At 37.0% G+C, this 20992-nt stretch overlaps 1 protein-coding gene and 1 long non-coding RNA gene across 8 annotated transcripts in view; one reads left to right on the top strand and one right to left on the bottom strand.

The window, feature by feature from the left end:
* The window catches only part of LOC102119106 (uncharacterized), an 80763-nt gene that overhangs the window by 52410 nt on the left and 7361 nt on the right, over window positions 1–20992 (top strand). The window contains exons 3-6 of one of the 3 annotated variants that reach the window (XR_012435019.1): window positions 775–871; window positions 3417–3484; window positions 4082–4430; window positions 18720–19397. This is a non-coding gene — a long non-coding RNA (uncharacterized lncRNA). Of the gene's footprint in view, window positions 1–774; window positions 872–3416; window positions 3485–4081; window positions 4431–5747; window positions 5885–18719; window positions 19398–20992 lie in introns of those variants that run through there. The other 2 variants (XR_277312.4, XR_012435018.1) reach the window with 2 other exon arrangements.
* Window positions 2647–19541, bottom strand: RRH (retinal pigment epithelium-derived rhodopsin homolog). 5 transcript variants are annotated; one of them, XM_005555667.4, is made up of 7 exons: window positions 19385–19541; window positions 14176–14366; window positions 12374–12473; window positions 11684–11837; window positions 10253–10421; window positions 4946–5124; window positions 2647–3527 (listed from the first exon to the last, which is right to left on the bottom strand). In XM_005555667.4, the coding sequence occupies exons 1-7, from the start codon at window positions 19488–19490 to the stop codon at window positions 3413–3415; spliced, it is 1014 nt and encodes a 337-aa protein (XP_005555724.1). In that variant the 5' UTR covers window positions 19491–19541; the 3' UTR covers window positions 2647–3412. The 5 variants fall into 5 exon arrangements, with proteins under 5 accessions (XP_005555724.1, XP_065401399.1, XP_073896392.1 ...); XM_065545327.1 differs by lacking the exon at window positions 4946–5124; XM_074040291.1 differs by lacking the exon at window positions 14176–14366.

Genomic DNA, 20992 nt, shown 5'->3' with positions numbered 1-20992 from the left:
TCTCCACACCCATCAAGTGGAGAATCCACAGGGACAATCAAGGCTGTAAGTAATAAATATATGTCATTTAACCTTCTTAGTGGCTGCTTGTAACCATCCTCTTTAACTAAAAACTTTTTTAAAAGAAAATTAATTCTATAAAAATAAGCATATTACGGAAAATGTTATTTAAAACTAATATAATTTATATAAAAACTCTAGAGTCTGAAAAACTGTGCTCAATTAAAATAAAATACTGCAGGTTTTCAGATTCGGCACAACTCGTTTGTTCATCAAATATTTACTGAGTACTTATTCTCTGCTGAGCACCGAGGGGTACAAAGAGGAATAAAACAGTTGTTACACATAAGGAATGCACACGATAAAGAGAGGAACAGACTACTAAAGCAGCACCAGAAAAGAGCATCAAACCCAGCCTGTGTTAGTCAAGCAAGACTTTCTAGGGTGGGTGGTGCCTGGCTGCCTTTTACAGGGTGCATGAGAGTGTATTATGGGAAAATCCAGAAAGTCGCATTGCAAGCAAAGGGAATAGTGGGAACAAAGGGAGGGAAGTGAGAAACAGTGTATTGTCCTCAGAAAATTTCAAGCACTTCTTGTTGCTCAGGCATAAGATTTTGAGGCGGGAAGTTAAAGAAGATAAAGCTGGAGAGGTAAGTGGGGATGAAGTTATCAAGGAAACCCTTAGATTCCCTATGGAGAGCTTACTCTCAGCCTATAGGCAATGAGAGCAATAAAAGTTAGGCTTGGGAGTGACATATCTGCTTATCCTTTTAGGAAGAATTCTCTGGCGGCTGTGGGGAGAAAAGGTTTAGATAGCGCAAGCAAGAAGAAAGGAGGAGGCTTCTGGTGGATGTCTGTGGTTATAGTCCAGGTGAGCAGCCATCACGCTACAGCCTTGACTGCTGTGCTGGTAATAGTTAGGATAATGCAGCTTCAGGAAACATCCAGGAGAGAGAAATGATTGATTAGATGTAGCGATGAAGAAGGGATTTAAAAACAACCCTAAGGTTTCCCAGTGCTGGAGATGCAGTGAGAGTTGGTGGCCCTGAGTTTTTAAGCACAAGAGGGAGAAGAAATAGGATGGGTAAATCTCAGATCACCAAACAACCAAGGGTTTTTGAATTATTAATTTCATGGATGACATGACTTACATGGAAGCAAGAAATGCCAAATTGAGTACAGAAACGCTGTTTAAAGATAAAAACATCAGAAAGTAGAAAACTAAGAGGTCAGAGGGAATTGTGTAACCAAAGCCCTGTCTTCCTAGTTTTATCATATAAGCAAATTAGACAATAAAAAATATAGCACTGAAATATAATTACTCGATACTGTTGAAGTCCTTTATATTTGAGGCAAAGTTGCTTCTTGCTTATCGCTGGAAATGAGTTCACGGCCTTGCAAATTGGAACTCTGAGTCCATTTTTCTAGACATTATTACAGAAGTTGTCCTGGCCTTTTAATGGCTCTGGGACTTTGGGCGCAGATGTCATTATGCTTTCCCTGTAAAAAGTCTCAGCTATGGTAGACAAGATGAGCAAAGAGCTAGTGACACAAAGCATTCAGAACTTTCTGGGAACACTAGACATTTTAATTTGGCCATGAAGAAAGACAAAAAGCTGAAAAGTCCCTTTCGGAGTATGTTAAAGAGGGCCTTGAAAATCCAGCTGAGGGGTTTATACTTACTTGGTGGGCGAGTAAAGGTTTTTAGCTAAATAATTTGGGCATTGGAACTTTATTTTTAAAAGATTAGCTACGAGGTTGTATTGATTGCGGTTGTATTGTATTAATTGATTGCAGTGGGAAAGTCAGAGAGTGAGGAGATAACGTAGAAGATTACTGTAACAGTTTACCTTTCCATATACATAGGGGACTGTACACATAAAACTAATACCTAGATTTTACTTAATATGCAGCCAAAGGTGCTAAAGAGACAATTTACAGGTAGAAAAAATAGAGATTAAAAAATACAATATGCAAAGATACACAGCCTCACTAGCAGTTAAAGAAATGTGAAATAAAATGAATTTAAGTTAGAGTATACAACTCATAATTTAAATATATACAGCACTATTAGCAGGAATATGAAAAGCCCACTTAGACACTGCCAGTATCAGTGTAAACTAATTCAATCTTTCCAGAAAGCAAGTTAGCAACAATAATAGTGTTTTTGTATTTGTATCCAGTATTTCTAGTCTGAAAAGAAACCCTCAAATAGAATAACTTCTCCCAAAGAAAAAATATATTTGCACTGAAATATTTTCAGTGGTACATCCATGAAACTAAAAACTGGAAAGCAATTTAAATGTCTACTATTTAAACAATGGTATATTGTACTATGCTTTTTTTTTTTTTTTTTTTTTTTTTTTGAGACAGAGTCTTGCTCTGTCTCCCAGGCTGGAGTGCAGTGGCCGGATAGCTCACTGCAAGCTCCGCCTCCCGGGTTCATGCCATTCTCCTGCCTCAGCCTCCCCAGTAGCTGGGACTACAGGCGCCCGCCACCTCACCTGGCTAGTTTTTTGTATTTTTTAGTAGAGACGGGGTTTCACCGTGTTAGCCAGGATGGTCTCGATCTCCTGACCTCGTGATCCGCCCGCCTCTATGCTTAACAGTCATTTAGAATGACAAATATGTGAGTCTACAAACTCATTTGACATTGAAAAAACATTTATTGAGTGCCTACTACATGCCAGACAGAATTAGGTATATGTGCTAAGGATACATTAAAGAACAAACATATAAAAATCTCCACTCTGATTGAAGTTAACTCTGGTGGCAAATATATGGAATAAATATGCAGAAAAATGGTAATCAAAATTGCAGAAAACATCAAAATATGCACAGGGGTTATAATGCTATATAATATATATGCATCAACTTAACATTTTATTTAGAAACAATTGTGTTTAATGTTCATTTGATTATTTTTGTTTAATAACATAAGTTAATTGATTTAAATGTTAAAATGTTGAAATGCCAAAAATGCTTTCTATTCTAACTGGGAACATCCAACAACTCATTTCAGTAATTATCTAGAATTTTTCATTATTATTGTTTTTACTCATTTATTCTAACATTAAATTAGTGACTGCTTCTATTCTAATGGAGGAGCCAGGCAAGTTAAAGGTCATCAGTACAGTGTAATGCATGCCATAATAGGGAGAAAGAAAGGGGACGTTAACCTCAGATGCCTAATTCATCAAGGGAGATGAGCAATAAGTTGACATATCAGGACACAGAGAAGCATGCACTGCAGCAGCCAGTGCACAAAGAGAAGCATGAGCTGCGCTTGAGGAACTTACAGTCTCATAGGACAATGATCCATGTCTGCACTTGATCTAAATGGGCTCATATTTAAAATAAAAGCATTGTCAAAAAACTAAAGTGTTTTGACAGTGTGTCCTTTTCTCTTATTTCAGATTCTTCCTGAAGCCAGTGGGTTTTGAGATACATCCATCGGTAAAATACTTGTCACAGGCATTGTTTGGTGAGTCTGACATTTGAACATGGCAAGCATCGCCCTCCGAAACCTACGATAAAAAAAGGAAAATTTGGCATTAACTCATAATGATTTGTAACTTCTAAAGCATTTTCAAGTATGGCTAAGATACCACTACTGCCAATTTACATCTCTGGATAAATTTCTGCCTCCAACTTAACATCTCCTGTTGAGAACCTTTATAAATATATAAAGTATATGGTAGAGTTAAAACCCATTTTGCACTATTGATTCTATAGATTTCCTGTTGAGAAACTTTATAAATATATAAGGTATATGGTACAGTTAAAGGCCAATTTTGCATCATTGATTCTATAGATTGAAGACATCTAATAAAAGTAAATAATTGTATGTATTTAAAAGGATGCTACCAATGTCAAGTGCCATGAGTTGTTTATTTGAAGTAACAATGTGTGTTTCATCCATCTGTTCTTCCCAGCAAGAATTTTCCAAAAGAACTACCAGCAGATTCTGAATTTAAAATGTGTTCGTCATTCTTCTTACGTGGTCTGTTTGGGCTGTAAAATTTTATGTTTCTTCATATACCTGTAACTAAAGCTGCTTTTCCAAACATTGTCATTCCAGGATAAAATTACCTGACCTCAGCTGGGTGTGGTGGCGCACGCCTGTAATCCCAGCACTTTGGGAGGCTGAGATGGGTGGATCACAAGGTCAGGAGTTCAAGACGAGTCTGGCCAAGATGGTGAAACCCCATCTCTACTAAAACTACAAAAATTATCCGGGCGTGGTGGTGGGCAACTATAATCCCAGCTACTCTGGAGGCTGAGGCAGGGAATTGCTTGAACCCATAGGCGGAGGTTGCAGTGAGCTGAGATCACGCCACTGCACTCCAGCCTGGATAGAGACTCCGTCTAAACTTCATTGAGGAGGCAGGAAGGGAACATTTTGCCGAGAAACCCAAAAAAGAGAGGAGGTAAGAATTCTCTAGTATCCAGATGCCTTTTATGTTGGGACTAAACTTTTCCCTTGCATTTGAATGATATGTCTTATTTCTTGTAAATATACATCTATGCTACCCACTAAGTGAGCCCAACGTTGCCCTGTCCATTTTCCAGTAATAAAATCACTCTTTTCTTTGGAAACCACTATTTGGGGTGGGAGTAACCATTTGAACTAAGCTGACCACTGACATCCCAGGGGCTTTTCTGCCAGAGAGCCATGTGAGATGCAGTTGGTATTTGGGGATGCTTAGCTGGTAGAACTTGGGTCTTGGGTTGCCCACAGTCATCTCTGCCACTGTGTGGGAAGAGTCTGTCGTAAATCTGGAGCTCTGGGCATTTAAGGGTCTAGATGCTGCTCCAGTCACATGAGGCAAATGACCTTTATGCTAGATTGAAGTGGGTTTCTGTCACTTCTCTCCCAAGAAATCTTAACATTCTTTTTATATCAGTTTTATTTTGTATTGCAAGCATTTTAGACATTACTTACTTTTTATTAGCAACCACGTAAATGCAGGGGTTATAGAATGTAGAAGATTTTGCAAACAGTGGAGCTATGATGGCCATGGGGGGAGGAATCTTCTTTGGGTCACCAAAAGAAGCCCATAAGCACACGATGGAATAAGGGGACCATGCCACCAGAAACATGCAGATCATGATCACAGACATCTGAAAAGAAATAGATATTCACCAAGCCCAATATCTAAAATATTTAAATATTAATATATCTAAAGTAGGGTAAAAAGCTATCTAGGTTGGAATGTGAATATGTTTATGTTGTTGATGATATAAAGGAAATAGCTGAGTTTTTTTTGCCTTTGATGTTGTTTGTTCAAGTGCCTGAAGTCGCCTATGATAATAAGACCTTGTGAAATGGGTATATCAAAAATATATAACATTGCTTTTAAGAATGGTACACACACATAAAAGAATGCCCTCTTTCTGTATGCTAGGGGAGAGTACAACAGCTGACTTTGATGAAAGGCAGATAAAAACCCACCCCACCCCACTTCACATCATTATGCTATGAACTGCTGGCATGGCTATTATTATTATTATTACCATCATTATTATTTGTTCTTACTGGGATTATCTGCTAAACTAAAAAAAGTAACTTTCTAACTTTCTAAACTCAATTTGGAAACAAATACAATCCTATCTTGAGCTCAGTGAATTCTAACACAGGCCATTTCTACTGGATATATATTATACACAATGCAGATAATTTTGTAAAGGAGATCTCTTGCATCTTGTTTAAATGAAAAAATTATATTTTTATATTTCTTCCCTAGGTTTTCTGCTAAAATTATGGAACAGAGGTTAAAGAAGACAAAAAACCCTTAAGGACAGAGAATCAGAGATTAGACAATACATATTTTTTAATGGAAACAATGACCATTGGACAAGTGGCAAATTATGTAAGGAACATGAGAATAATTTTATAAATAAGTAAATAAATAAATGCTAAAAAGAGCCAACTATGAGGGAAAACCAGATACAGACCACCATGCTACAGAGCAACGGATATTCTAGTAACAAAGGATACCAGAAAACTCTGGATGTGGGGGTGCACATGGAGCTCAAAATAGAACTGGTTGAAATCTACAAAGTCGCCGGGCGCGGTGGCTCAGGCCTGTAATCCCAGCACTTTGGGAGGCCGAGGCGGGCGGATCACGAGGTCAGGAGATCAAGACCATCCTGGCTAACACAGTGAAACCCCGTCTCTACTAAAAAAAAAAAAAATACAAAAAATTAGCCAGGCTTGGTGGCAGGTGCCTGTAGTCCCAGCTACTCGGGAGGCTGAGGCAGGAGAATGGCGTGAACCCGGGAGGCGGAGCTTGCAGTGAGCAGAGATTACGTCACTGCATTCCAGCCTGGGCCACAGAGCGAGACTCCGTCTCAAAAAAAAAAAAAAAAAAAAAAAGAAATAAAGTAGTTAGACATCCAAATCTTTCTGCCTGTCCACTCAGTCTACCCAGTAACTTCCCCTTCCCCTCCCTGGAAGACTTCCAGAGCTCAGTATTTAAAAAAAAAAAAAAAAAGAAGAAGAAGAAGAAGGAGGCTAATTTGGGAAACTCAGGACACAGGGACACCAGGTTCAGCTAAGCACTTCAGTACTGTGTTAAAAAGAGGTATATGTGTGCTGCCCCCTCCTTGTGAAGAAACTTGGAGATAGACTTGTACCTCCCACCTAGGAACATGAAAGGAATTCTGCCCAGAATAAAATACCTAGAGATACAGTTACCTGGACAGTTAGAAATTCCCCCAAATCTCCATTCCATCATTTTAACAGGCTATCAGGAGGGAGCAACATGAAAAAGACAATTTTTCCTTTTAAACAAGATACAAAAGAGCTCCTTTACAAAATTATCTGCGTCATGTATAATACACATCCAGCAGAAATTGCCTGTGCTAGAATTCACTGAGCTCAAGATAGGATTGTATTTGTTTCCAGGTTGAGTTTGGAAGTTAGAAAAAAAAATTTTTTTTGACTAGCAGATAATCACAGTGAGAGAATAATAATAATGATGACAATGGTCATAATAATAACTACAGAGACAATTAGAAATTCCCCCAAAAGAAACATCTCACTAATAAGCATATCCATGCTTACAATGAACATTTTTAATGCATCACTCTTAAGTATGAAGGAACAATCATTGACCACCAGACCTTAAGAAAACTTTTACATTGACAGGCAAAGAAAAAAAAAAACAGTGCAAGAACTCAGGGGAAACAAAAATATGTGGTAAACAGAAGGAAATATAAATATATACATAATGTCACAGAAATAACAGAAGATATACATCCATAAAACAAGGAGAGAATAGAGTATAAAATAGCTGTTTTATCAACAAAAATGGTTTTTAACTCTAGAAGAGAACCCAGGCAATACCATTCAGGTCATAGGCACAGGCAAAGATTTCATGATGAAGATGCCAAAAGCAATTGCAACAGAAGCAAAAATGGACAAATAGGATCTAATTAAACTAAAGAGCTTCTGCACAGCAAAAGAAACTATAAACAGAGTAAACAGACAGCCTACAGAATGGGAGAAAATTTTTGCAATCTGTGTATCTGACAAAGGTCTAATATCCAGCATCTACAAGGAACTTAAGCAAATTTATAAGAAAAAAAACAAGCAACCCCATTACAAAGTGGGCAAGGGACATGAACAGGCATTTCTTAACAGAAGACATACATGCAGCCAACAAACATGAAAAAAAAAAAAGCTCATCACTGATCATTAGAGAAATGCAAATCAAAACCACAATGAGATACCATCTCATACCAGTCAGAATGACTATTAATAAAAAGTCAAAAAATAACAGATGCTGGGGAGATTGTGAAAAAAACACTTTTACACTCTTGGTGGGAGTATAACTTAGTTCAATCATTGTGGAAGATTGTGTGTGGCAATTCCTCAAAGACCTGGAGACAGAAATACCATTTGTCCCAGCAATTCTTTTACTGAGTATATACCCAAAGGAATATAAATCATTCTATTATAAAGACACATGCAGATGTATGTTTATTGAAGCACTATTCAAAATAGCAATCATGGACATGACATGAAATTAACCTAAATTCTCATCAATGGTATACTGGATAAAGAAAATGTGGTACAATGCAGCCATAAAAAGGAATGAGATCATGTCCTTTGCAGGGACATCAATGGAGCTGGAGGCCATTATCAAACTAATGCAGGAACAGAAAACCAAACACCATATATTGTCCTTATAAGTGGGAGCTAAATGATGAGAACACATGGACACACGGCGGAAGCAATGCACACTGGGGCCTGTCAGAGGGTAGAGGGCGGAAGGAGGGAGAGGATCAGGAAGAACAGCTAATGGATGGATGGGCTTAATACCTGGATGATCTGGGCAGCAAACCACCATGGCACACATTTACCTATGTAACAAACCTACACATCCTGCACATATACCCCTGAACTTAAAATAAAAGTTGGAATTATTTTTAATGGTTTTTACCCTATCTGTAAAAGTGAGAGTAAAATGTTAAAAATGTAATAGAAAGGTTGTATGATATTATCAGGTTAGGATCAGGGGGAGGTGAATCAGGTGAATTATGTAAGTGCAGGGTCAGATCCTGTTTTTATTTAAAATTTCTATTTTGTTCAACATAATTTTTACATTAATTTTTTTAAGTACTAGATTAAGCCACTTTTTTTTATTAATGAGTTTTTTGGAGCTTGCTTGAATTTTGCACCCAAGGGTTGGCCTTCACTATCCTCACACTTATCCTAGACCTAGATATGGTTGAGCAAATCTCCCAGAAAGTAGAAACTAAAAGAAACAAACAACCACCACAAAAGAGACAAACAAAAATAGACAATATAGGAGAGAAAATTTAAGAAAATTAGAAGATAAATCTAGCAAATTAAATATCTAAATAAAAGGAATTCCAGGAAAAGAGAAGAGAAAAAAACCAGAGGGACTGGAATCATCAGAGAAATCACAAGAGAAATCTCCTAGAAGAGCAAGATGGGAGTCTCCACACTGAAAGAACTCACCAAGTACCCAGTGCTGGATAAATACTCATACCAAGGTGCATCAGTATACATTTTCATAAAACTAGAGACATAGAGAAGATCCTATAAGCTTCCAGAGAAAACCCACAGATCACCACAGAGCATCAACCACCAGAATGCCATCAGCCTTTGTAGCAGCAATACTGGAAGCTAGGAGACGCAGAGTGATACCTTCAAAACTCTTTGAATATTACTTTTGCACCTAGAATTCTAGACCTGGCAAACTGTCAGTCAATATGATAGTAAAATTAAGACAATTTCAGTCATGCAAAGTCTTAAAAATATTACCTCTCCCATAACTTCAGGAATTAATTGAAGAATGTGCTCCACCAAATCAGAGGAAATAAACTAAGAACAAGAAGGGAAAAAAAAGGAAGACAAGCATTCCAGAAAACAGGGGATTTGACCCTGGAAGGAGGTGAAGGCATCCTGAGCTGATGATGAAGGGAGACCTGAAGATGTTAGCTTTCTGAGCAGCGGTCGTCAGGAGCAATCAGTTCAAAGCAGAGCAGGAGGCCCCAGGGAACCAGGAGAATGGCTCCAAGAAGAGGATAAGGTTCATCACATCTGTGGTGTGTTTAAACATACTGACAGCAGAGAAAGAGCCTCTTTATCTAACCAAATATTGTTAACATTATACTGACAGATAAGGAGGGAGAAAGGTATGGAGGAGGAGTTGGGCAGGTGGGTGGTATAAGAGAATAAATCCTCATCATCCACAGTAGGAAATCAAGAGATGATGGCCAAAAATATATCCAAAAGAGCAAACAGCATATGATTCAGAAATAAGAAGGCAAGTGGCCAGGTGCAGTGGCTCACCCCTGTAATCCCAGCACTTTGCAAGGCCGAGGTGGGCGGATCACCTGAGGTCAGGAGTTCAAGACCAGCCTGGCCAACATGGTAAAACACCATCTCTACTAAAAATACAAAAAATTTAGCTGGGCATGGTGGTGGGCGTCTCTAATCCCAGCTACTCGGAAGGCTGAGGCAGGAGAATCACTCGAACCAGGGAGGCAGAGGTTGCAGTGAGTTGAGATCGTGCCATTGAACTCTAGCCTAGACAATAAGAATGAAACTCCATTTCAAAAAAATAAAAAATAAGGAGGCAAACACAGAAGAAAGATCTGGGAAGTGAGAGATGGAGATGAGGGAGAGAAGACTGCGGTGGTCCCAGGGACTCTTTCAACTATGAGTGGGTAAAAGCTCCATGACAACAATTTTTCAAGGATTTTGGCCTCTTACCTTTGTTACATCTATCTGATCTGACCATTCTCTGTTGAGGGACTCAGTGCAGTCACTGGTAGCGTGATGTTTAATGGATAGTGTGACATGGTAATAGCAGTAAAACATCACTGTCAACGGCACAATAAAATTTATCGCAATAACCGTCATGGTGTAAGACACAAAAGATCTGAAAATAAGAAAAGGCAATCATGATTGCTCATTTAATGTCCTAAGCGGGGAAAGGGGAAAGAGGAGATAATTATTAAAAATAATATTGGTAGTCACTGTATTGTTAAATAGTTTAAGAAGTGTATTTGACTTTTAGTTAATTTAGGCCAGAAATTGGCAAACTATGGACTGTAGGCCTATTCCAGCCTATTACTCATCTTTGTAAATAAAGCTTTATTGGAACACAGCCATGTGCCCTCATTTACATGCTGGCTATGGCTGCTTTTACAGGATGATGACAGAGTTGAAGAGCTGTGATAGAGACATCTGGCCTATAAAGTCTAAAGTATTTACTTTTAATTGCTTTCAAGACAGAATCTTGCTTGGTCACCCAGGCTGGAGTGCAGTGGTGCAATCATGTCTCACTGTAGCCTTGAACTCCCCAGCTCAAGTCAATCTCCATTTTAGCCTACCAAGTACCTGAGACCACAGGCATGTACCACCACAGCCAGCTAAATTTCCACCCCCAACTTTTTTTTTTTTTTTGTAGAGACAGAGTCTCAATATGTTGCCCAGGCTGGACTCAAACTCCTGGGCAGAAGTGATCTTCCTGCCCCAACCTCACAAAGTGCTGGGATTACAGGCATGAACCACTGTGCCCAGCCTTTACTTTTTGAATCTGCAGAAAAAATTTTAGATTTAGATCTGGTTTGAGATTTATAAATTTTCTGTTCATTTTTAAGTCATCCTTCATTTCCTTTAATGAACTAAAATATCCTCTTGTTCCTGGAAAATATATAGAAGCCTCACTAACTAGCAGGTAAATCTTTGCAGTGACTGTACTTTTGCTGTGCAGTTCTCAGAATGTGCTTGGACACCAGACCATCTTGAAAAGACAGCAGGGAGGCAGCTTGCGCTTTTGCCAGAGCCGCACACTCTATCTAGCTTCACTAACCCTTTTCCTGCTCATGATCCTACCTTTGAGATGTGCAAATATTGGAAGGGTGATTGGTACCCTGCGTTGCTGCTTTAAGAGAGAACACAGGGGAGGGAGGAAGGAATGGGGTAAAGGAGACACAGTGAGATGGATGACCTTTACTTGCAAACAAGCATAAGTCACTTTTCTCAATTCCGACTTTTGCTAGAATCACATTATCACTACCGAGGAAGCACTTTGCCACCTTCTGTATGAGGAACACATGATCTGAGCTTAAATTTGAAGGGGTGAGAAAATGTCTACACTAGAAGCATTTGATTATAAAGTGTAAACTTCTCTCTTACCTATCATTTTTCCTCCAGTTTATGGTACAAGTAGCACCAGTAGGATCTGGGGCATAACTAGCCCACCCTATGATAGGCATCAAAGCCCAAAACAGGCCATTGATCCAGGCTCCCAGAATCATGCCAATGTAAGTGTTGGTGGTCATTCTTCTCCCTATTATCAAGCATAGGAAATATTAGCAGCATTTGCCATTAATGGGACTCACTTTTTTAAACTTGCTTGATTCACAAGTGTTATCAAGTAGATTCTTTACAGAGCACTTTGGTGGGCCTCAGGAGCCAAAACATGCATGCAACGCCAAATAAAAGTAACAAATATGTTCCCCCTTTTTACCAAGCCTATCTACATAAGTTCACATTCTGGGAAAAAATGACATTTAAGCTGAAACCTAAATGAGAAAAGAATCAGTCAGAGGATAAACAGGAAGAGTAGCTTTCCAGACCTAGCAAAACAGTGTATACGAAGACCTCACTTTGGGCTTGGTCCATACCTCAAAGTGTGAATGACCTTATGAAATTTGGATTTTATTCTAAGTACGATAGGAAGCCATTGAAACATTTGAACAATTATTGCCAGAGAAATAAAACTGACCCTAACTACAAACCATTAGGTTTATATTTTAGCGTACATATTGAGTGGCCATTAGTCAAGAAATGGATTCATTAAGAAAGCTGAGAAAAGTGTTGTACCTATGTCAGGAAGGCAGATGGTCAGGTATCGGTCCACGGCCACGACAGTGAGTAATCCAATGCTTGCCATTCCAAAAAAAATATTCAATCCAGCATAAACCTGAAAACCAAAATTGAAAATACTCTACCATTCTAAACACCCTCCCAAGAAACATTTAGATTTTTGTACCATTGTTAGAATATATCTCAAATATACTAAATGTTTTTTACTACTTTAAAAGACATCTTCATTGTCAAATTATAACTAGTTTAATAAAAATTTATGGAAAGTATTTTGTAATTTCATTAACTAAAATGAACTTTTTTCAAAATTTTAAGACTTACAGTGAAATTTCGTTACAACACTCTATGAACAGAGTGCAGAACAACCACAAACCAGCAAAAGACTAGTATTCAGAAGATGGGCAATTCAACAGGAGGAAAAGACAAACTCAATAGAAAAATGGCCAGAATGAATGGGGTATGCACAAAAGCCCACTGGCATTTGAATGTTTATAACATAAGACATGCAACCACAATAAATATTCAAAGAAATACTGATTATAAGATGGCATTTTACACTCTTGAAAATGAAAATTTAAAAGTCTGACAATCCCAAGTATTAAAGAGAATGTGGAGTAATAGATGTTCTCATAATTTGAATAACTATTTTGGACAGCAATTTGGCTACTTCTGATAAAGTTGAAGATGAACATTCTCTACAACTTAAACCATTCCACTCCTAGGCAATGTGTCTAAAGAAACTCACATATTGCAGAAGGAGACGTATATAAGAACATTTATTGAAGCCTTCTCTGTGATAGAAAAAAAAATGGGAACAAATGTCCAATAAGAGTAAAATGAAAAAGTACATTGGGCTATCTATGTTCATAAAATGGAATATTGTATAGCAGTCAAAATGAATGACTTACAGCCATATCCATCAACATGGATAAACCTCAAAAACATAATATAGAACAATGAAAGGAAATCACATAATGCAAACCGTGTTATATCATTTACACAAAACCTAAAGTATTCAGACAGTATCTGGTTTATGTGCAAATATATAAGATAGGAAAACATTCATGAGAGGAATAAGATTGAGGATGGTATGCAATGGCCTTCATCATTATCTGTATAGTTTTATGTCTTTAAAAAGGAAAACAATCTGAAGCACAGATTGAGGAACAGTAAGACTTAACAAAACTGGTTGGTACTTACGTGGATATTCAGTATTCACTACTACTTTCATTTAATTCTCTATAGTTTTTAGCTTATAATAGTAAACCGCTAAAAGAATTAGGCCAAAAGTAATATTTGCCTACTATCTTAAAGCAAATTAATATTAACTCATTTCCTTTTTAGTAAAAAATAACAAATACATTTAGTAACAATTCTCATGGAGGACTTTCTATAGGAAAAAATTCAACAACATGGTGACTTAACTGTCTTCCATAATATGATTAAATCACTAAATATTGTTTCAGATGAAAGCAGGGTATTTCTTTTTCAATTTGCAATATGCACATTTTCATTTAAATATGCAAATCAGCACTCTTCTTTAGTTGAATGCTAGTTGTTTTATTTGTTTCTTCCTTTGGGTTGGGAGAATTTTGAAAATATAACAATGGTTGGTGGTTTTATTTCTCTTATTAAACAATATATTGCTAGTCACTTCTGAAGTTCTTTTCTGTAAAAGTGCTGTGTCTATTATCCTACAATATCTTTTTCAATTTAAACTCTTGGGATTCTTTTTAGACATTTAAATTTACATTTCTTTGATCTATTTGTTTTGCTTTCATTCCAATGATCTCCAATACCTGACAGCCTGCATATCCAAATTTCCAACTTCCATACAGATCTGAGGCAGCAGACATGGGATAGCCAATGCTACTGACCCCTATATCAGTAACAGCCAGGTTAATAATAATTGCATTTGTGGGTGTCCGAAGTTCCTTGTACTTAATGAAGATGCCCAGAACTATTATGTTGCTGAGAATACTTATCATACCTGAGAACACACACAAAAATATGATGCATTTTGTTTAATTTGAATGTTTCAAAGTAGACTCAAAATTAAATATTTAAGCCCCTTTAAAAACATAACAGATCTATTTTTGTTCATTTATTTGAAGAGCTCCTGCTGTTCTTAAAACTGTAACATCTTCACATCCCTTCTGTGAAATAGAAATGAGAAAATTAAAACACAAAGAATCTGCCAATTGCACAAGGCAGCACTGAAGGCTGGTTTTAATGTCATCGCTACTGAGTGAACTGTCCTTGAAACTCCTTCACTGGCTTTCATACCATTCCTGCTGATTTTTGGGACAAATATATGATGGACCATACCCTCTTTTTGGCAGCTTAACTTCCTCCTCTTCCTTCCTGGGGCCTGGGACTCTTCTTTTTCCATAGTTGCCTTTCTCAAGCTTCAATTATCATTCTATCCTCACAGCACTTTTGTCACTATTTTCAGCCATGACACAAGCTCCAGTTCCACATTATTTTTCATTCAACTCATTGTCATTTACTAAGCATCTACCATATGTAAGATTATATGACTATTCCAGTATTTCTTGAAACTCAACATATCCAAATTCTTCATTCCAACACACACACAGAGACACACACACACACACACAAGCACACCCCTACCCCAATAGAAGAATGCATACTACAAGACTTGTCTATCCAGAGAGGAAGTTGAGCCAGCTTTTTGGTCCATAGAGAAGCCTCACAGCTGATACCACCTTAATTAAGTTTCTGACTCTTTGCTTGCAGGTCCAGAACCTCAGTGTTGTCAGTGCCCCAGACTGGTTGCATTGAGGTAGACGGGTAACTAAACTTATTAACCAGAATGCCACTGTATTATTTTACACTGAGAAATACTGCTGAGTGTACTGGATGTGCATGTTTAACATCCTCTACATGCTGTAAAGGGCATAAGCCAGATATGGGCTGTACTAGATCCTAAAGGGGTGTGAGGGGGTGGGGTGTGAGTAGATTTCAGTCAAGAAGCTAGAATCATTACTGGATTGTTAGAGACTAAAGGAGGGTTGTGCAACAAGCAGGAATAGAGTTGAGTTCCCCATCGAGAAAAGAATTACTTGGTGATCGATCCCCAATTATTGTCAGAGAGGGACAGTTTCCAAGCGCCAACATACAACAATATCAGCTCAGTAAAAACTTTTATCATATATTGGCACTTCAGTCAGAACTTCTGCCTTAGCCTGTTACACTAACCTTCCAGATTCCTGTTCTTTTCCCCTCCTTGCTTCTGGCAGAATCAGCTTGCTATAACATAGACTTAACCATGGTTCTTCTCCTCCCAAAAACTTGTAATATTCCCCACTGGCTGTGGGATAAAAATCCAAATGTCCCAACCTGATATTCCAGGCTCTTTGCCTCAATCTGTTGTCACTCTCCAGAAGCACATTTCTACACTTGTCAAGCGAACTCTCCATTCTAGTTTTTCCCCAGATACACCATGCTTGACTCATATTTCTCCCACTTGGAGCACACTGCTCCTTCCCTCTGCCTATCCAAATGCCATCCATCCTTCAAACCAGTTCAAGCCCCTAAGCCTTCTCCTACCCACACTATCCTCTCCTCCCTCAATTTCCAAACTACTTGCTTATGATTAACTTAGTCTTATGTAACGCTATATAATTTAACTGTTACTTTTCCTAGTCTTTTCGTGTAGATTTCAGGCTCCTCATGATTTCTGTGGTTTTTGAATATGTGACATACAGCTTTATTTATTTAATAAGTGGGCTACAACTAAAACCCATATTGCTTAATTTCTATCATTCCTTCAAGATAATTAGAACACAATGACAGAAAATTTGATGAATCTTTGGCCCTATTTTTAGCATCTAGGATTGTAGCATGTATACAAGATATACTCCAAAGAATTTAATGAAATGAAGACTTTGTGGGCTAGCTACAAATTCAATGATTTGTTTTTAAAGTTAGATAAAAACAGTGCAGTAAATTGCTGCCTACCAAGTATGCAACCAGAACAAAGGAACTATAATTCTGGGAGTCTTACAAATAATGGGGGGTATGAAGTAAGCAGTTTAGCCCATTCTCTCTGCAGCTGTGCCAAGCACGCTGCCTTGTTTCCACAGCTGTAGGTCTTCTAATAGGTATATAATAGATCACCTAGTCGTTAGATTTTAGTTAAGTCCCATCTCACAGTCAGTCTAAATGCTAAGTAGCACTTGATGTTGACTTCTCCTTCACTCTTGAAACATTTTCCCTCTTGTCTTCTGTGACTTCCATCCAATCTCTTCAACAGACTCTTCTTGATCTACTTCCTGGCCTTTGTTTCTCCATCTGTGTCTTATTAAATATGTGCATTGTCCAACCTTCTGTCCTAGACCCCTTTCTTTTCACATTTAACACATACTCTTGAGTGATTTCTTCATACCCAAAGCTATACCCTGATACTTTTCAGCCTCCGGACACTCAAACCCATATGTCCAGCTTTTTATTGAACACCTCTCAAATTGAACTGAGAGATTTTTTCTCCTGTCTCAAACCTATTCTTCCCCAAGTGTGTTCCTATCTTGATGAAGAGCATCACCATCTATTCAGTAGCTCAAAAAAGAAACCTAGGCGTCATCTTCAATACTTCTCTCCTTTTCCCACAATCCCATCATCCATTCATCAATTCTACCTTCTAGCTCTTGAATGTATCTACTTCCTTCTGTCCTCACTGCCATTACTCCCTCCTCAGAATCACTGCAATGGACTCCTATGTGGTCTGTTAGCTACCACTATAGCACATTTCTAAAATGCAAATCAGATCATGTCACTCTCATTTCAAACGCTTCAGTGACTCCCTGTCACCTTTAATACTTACATGGCTCGTCACTGTCTGGTATTCAGCCATCTTTTTCAATCTATCTCTTACCCTTCATTTTACAGTTCATCCATAATGATTTATTTCAGATACTCAAATTCACCATGTGCTCTTACCTCCCAGCCTTAATTGGGGAAAGGGAGAGTGCTCAATGACACAATAAATTAACAAAACGTCTGTTGCACTGGAAGTTGTAACAGTTTATAGGAGCCAAAATCTAAATGAAAGATCAAATTAACCATTAAACAAAAAACAAAAAAATCTAAATAGGCTCTTGGTAAAAGTAACAAATGAAATAAATGCTTTCACTACATCCTTTCCTCATAGTTTTGGTTTTGATTTGCGAGTTTACGTGAGTTTTGTTAAAGGAGGAAAGTTAGAGGATTTAAAGAAAAATAGATGCTTGATACAGGGGCAGAACAAAAGCATAAAGAGGTCAGATATGCTTTCTTCAGTGGATCCACCAGAAACACAAGCAAATAACACACACTCATTGTATATAACTTGATAAAGCTGACTCGGATTTATATGTGAGGGCTGTAGAACCAAAATGCCTGGGTTCAAATCCTGCTGTAGCTACGTAGTAGATGTGTGTGTTGGACAGGTTTCTTAAGCCCTTCATCTATATAAACTAGAGAAATAAAACTGAAGAGTAACTTACTGAATTAGTGTAAGAAGAATTATTCTGTATGTGTAAGGTTTTACAACAGTGCTTGGTATGAAGCAAGTATTCAAATGATAACATTAGTAGCAGTAGTAAGATTACTATTATTATTACTGTTATGGAGATAAGAACTAAGTAGAATATTTTCTGCATGCTAATTTTGTAACCAGGTCAAAAAAGGATAGTTTGAGTTAGTTTTTTTTTTTTTTTTGCTCATCTACAAATAACTAAACCAAACACTTGTATACAAGGTATTTCCATGTAATTGTTATGAGATTTTCTCAGTCTTTTTTGCAATTACAAAAAATTAGAACTTGTCTAGTACTTATCATACAGAGGTATTCAAATGAACAAGGTAACACGTCACTAAAATCACAAAACTTAACTGAGGAGCTCAATTTCTAGCACTAGAAGTAATATGCTGAATTATAAGGAAGAAACTAAACAATTATAAACTGGGTATAGGATGATGTGTTACACTTTTCACTCTCCTTTTGAATATGTTTGAAAATTTTTATAAAAGTCAATGCAAAAAATAATGAACTCAATATAACAGAGTTAATTCTAAAACTCATTAAAGTTGAAAATTAAGTGATTACTCAATACAAAAGTTATACAAATCAATGACACATTAAAAGATAAAAAGTTTCTACTGTCATTCCCCCATCCCTTTTTTTCTGCAAACAATCCTTTACATCAGTGAGTATGTGGGGAGGAAAGGGAAAAAGAAACAAATATTTGTCCAACACCTACTATATGGCATTTATGTGTCACTTAATTTTACTCCTTATAACAATCATGACAGGTAACTTATTCTTATGCTTGTTTTACAGATGAGAAAATGGAAGAACAAAAAGGAGAAGAAACTTGCTCACAGTTGCAAATATACTAAAAGATGAAATCCAAAACTCAAGAGTTTTCCAATAAGCATTCTGGAACAAGCTGAATTCTCAGACTGTCCTCAATGACAATATACTCTGCTCTGTCTTCTTAGGACTTTTTCTTTCCAGAGCCTTTAAGTCCTTAGCTAAATTCTACCACCAATAACAAAAATATGAGGGTTATATATAAGAAGAGTAAATGATGCTAAAAATACATTTTTGCCATGGTGCATACTCTTCTCCAATAAAAACTTTGACAATGCAGAACCAAATACATAGGTTTTTATAAAAGAACTATTTATTACATAGAAAACTTTTCTCAGCCCCACTTCACTGCTCTTATGTTATTTATCAAAATTCAAAATAACCTGTGACAATAGCCATCACTAACAATGTTTTCACTTATTCTTTCACCCACATTCTCTTATTTGATCTTTACAGCCCAGAAATAGAATATCATCATCCTCATTTACCAACGAGCAAGCCAAGTCAGGATAAATGACTTGTCGAGGTTGGCCAATAATATGGAACCTGAAACAATGCATGCCTTATGCTGAAAACTTCTGCCTTTCTTCACCTATTCTAAAGAAAGATAACTGTTAATTAAACATCCATACCTGCCATAATCAAGTAAGTTGCAACAATATTGTGTTCAGTCTGTGAAAAGACCGAGCCATCTTCATTTTTAGAGTCTGAACTGTTGCCTAAATTATTTCTTAGCATTTTGCAGGGAAGATACCGAGACACCCTTCGTAATAAGCCTTCGATAATTATGAACAGTTTTACGAGTTACTGAGGAAAGATTTTTCAGGACCAATCATTTCCACTTAGAGATCTCAAAGAAGGGCCTTTTCATAGAGGCCCTCCCTTAACAGATTTAATTGGACTAAAGAGGAAGGGATTTTAATTCCCAGAATAAGGGAAAAGCTTATTAGCAAAACAAAAAGAAATACCAAGCACCACACATTTTAACCTATTTGGGCATCAGTCTTCTTTCTAAGGAGATTATCAAGCACACACATCCCATTTAAACAATAAACAAACTCAGGAAATCAGTATAGGATCAGACTTAACTGATTTCAGCTGGAAATTAAGAGCCAGCCTTAGTCCTCTAAAACTATTCGGATTAAGGTCCCTGTTTTCTGTTGACCCTTCCAGTTTTTCCATTTCGGCTTTTTTTTTTTTTTTTTTTTCTCTTAACAATTTAAATATTAGTAATAAAGAAGTAGTCTCCTTCCAACTTCCAAATCTCACTCTCCTAAAGGTTACCAGTATTGTTTGGTGCATATCCTTTCTTACGTTTTTCTCTGCTTATACATATATTCATACAAGTGTTTGAGGTTTCCTCCACTTGTATGAATAAAATGAGGGGAAAAAAATAAGTATATATGTGTATATGTATAATGCAACTTATTTTCCCCTAAGGCTGTATTATAAATTCCAAGTCAATAAACTCAGAATCTAATAGTCTAATTTATTAGTAGCTATTTCATAGCATGGATATAACATGATCAACTCCACCATCCACCTGTTAATTTCCCCTATAGTTTGATATGCACATGAGTAATTAATATTATCTGATAGTAATCATTGTATACTTTGCCAAAGCATCTGAATTCAATCACTGATATTGTAAAGTACAGAATAAAAATATTCTGGATTATTGCATTACAACCTGAAAACTAACCTGAACATATTTTGTTAGAATGATTACCTTTTTCCCATATTCTTTATGTTATTAACATTATTAAAATCTGATTCTCCTCAGTTTCTTAAAATCAGTAAACATTAGAGAAATGCTTAGATGCACCAAAGTTAATAGTGTAAGCATAAAACAGAACCACTAGAGGGCTATATTTACCCACTTAGTTGAATTTCATAAATCCTAGAATGGCACAGGAGAAGCCTAAGACAATCCTTTTGCCTCAGTTATCTTGCATGTGTATAAACTCAAGAGGAAAAGGTTATCTGTCCCAAATCTTATAGCTACCAGTACTCACATTTTTATAAATGTAATGTTATACCTATACTAGAAAAGCGAATCTCATCAGCATCGTGTCTTCAAATGACCCTAGAGCAATGAAGAGGAAATCACTCCCTTTAAAAAATCTGTCTTTTCTTTCATTCGGTATGCAAAATAAAACTTAGAATTTCTGAATTTGCTTTGGGTCATACTACCTTCCTTTTCTATAGTAAGTTATACCTAGTTGTAGCATCCATGACGT

Source organism: Macaca fascicularis, chromosome 5, assembly GCF_037993035.2.
Source record: "Macaca fascicularis isolate 582-1 chromosome 5, T2T-MFA8v1.1".
NCBI lineage: Eukaryota > Metazoa > Chordata > Mammalia > Primates > Cercopithecidae > Macaca > Macaca fascicularis.
Note: the sequence above shows the minus strand (reverse complement) of the source record. Positions and strands in the feature narration are given on the sequence as shown.

Coding starts and splice junctions, on each gene's coding strand:
- RRH (XM_005555667.4), bottom strand. CDS start 19,490: ATGCTAAGAAATAATTTAGGCAACAGTTCAGACTCTAAAAATGAAGAT. Junction 12,474..14,175: donor TTGGATATGCAGGCTGTCAG/GTATTGGAGATC, acceptor TTTGGTTTTCAG/GTTTATGCTGGATTGAATAT. Junction 11,838..12,373: donor CATCTGCCTTCCTGACATAG/GTACAACACTTT, acceptor GCTTGATAATAG/GGAGAAGAATGACCACCAAC.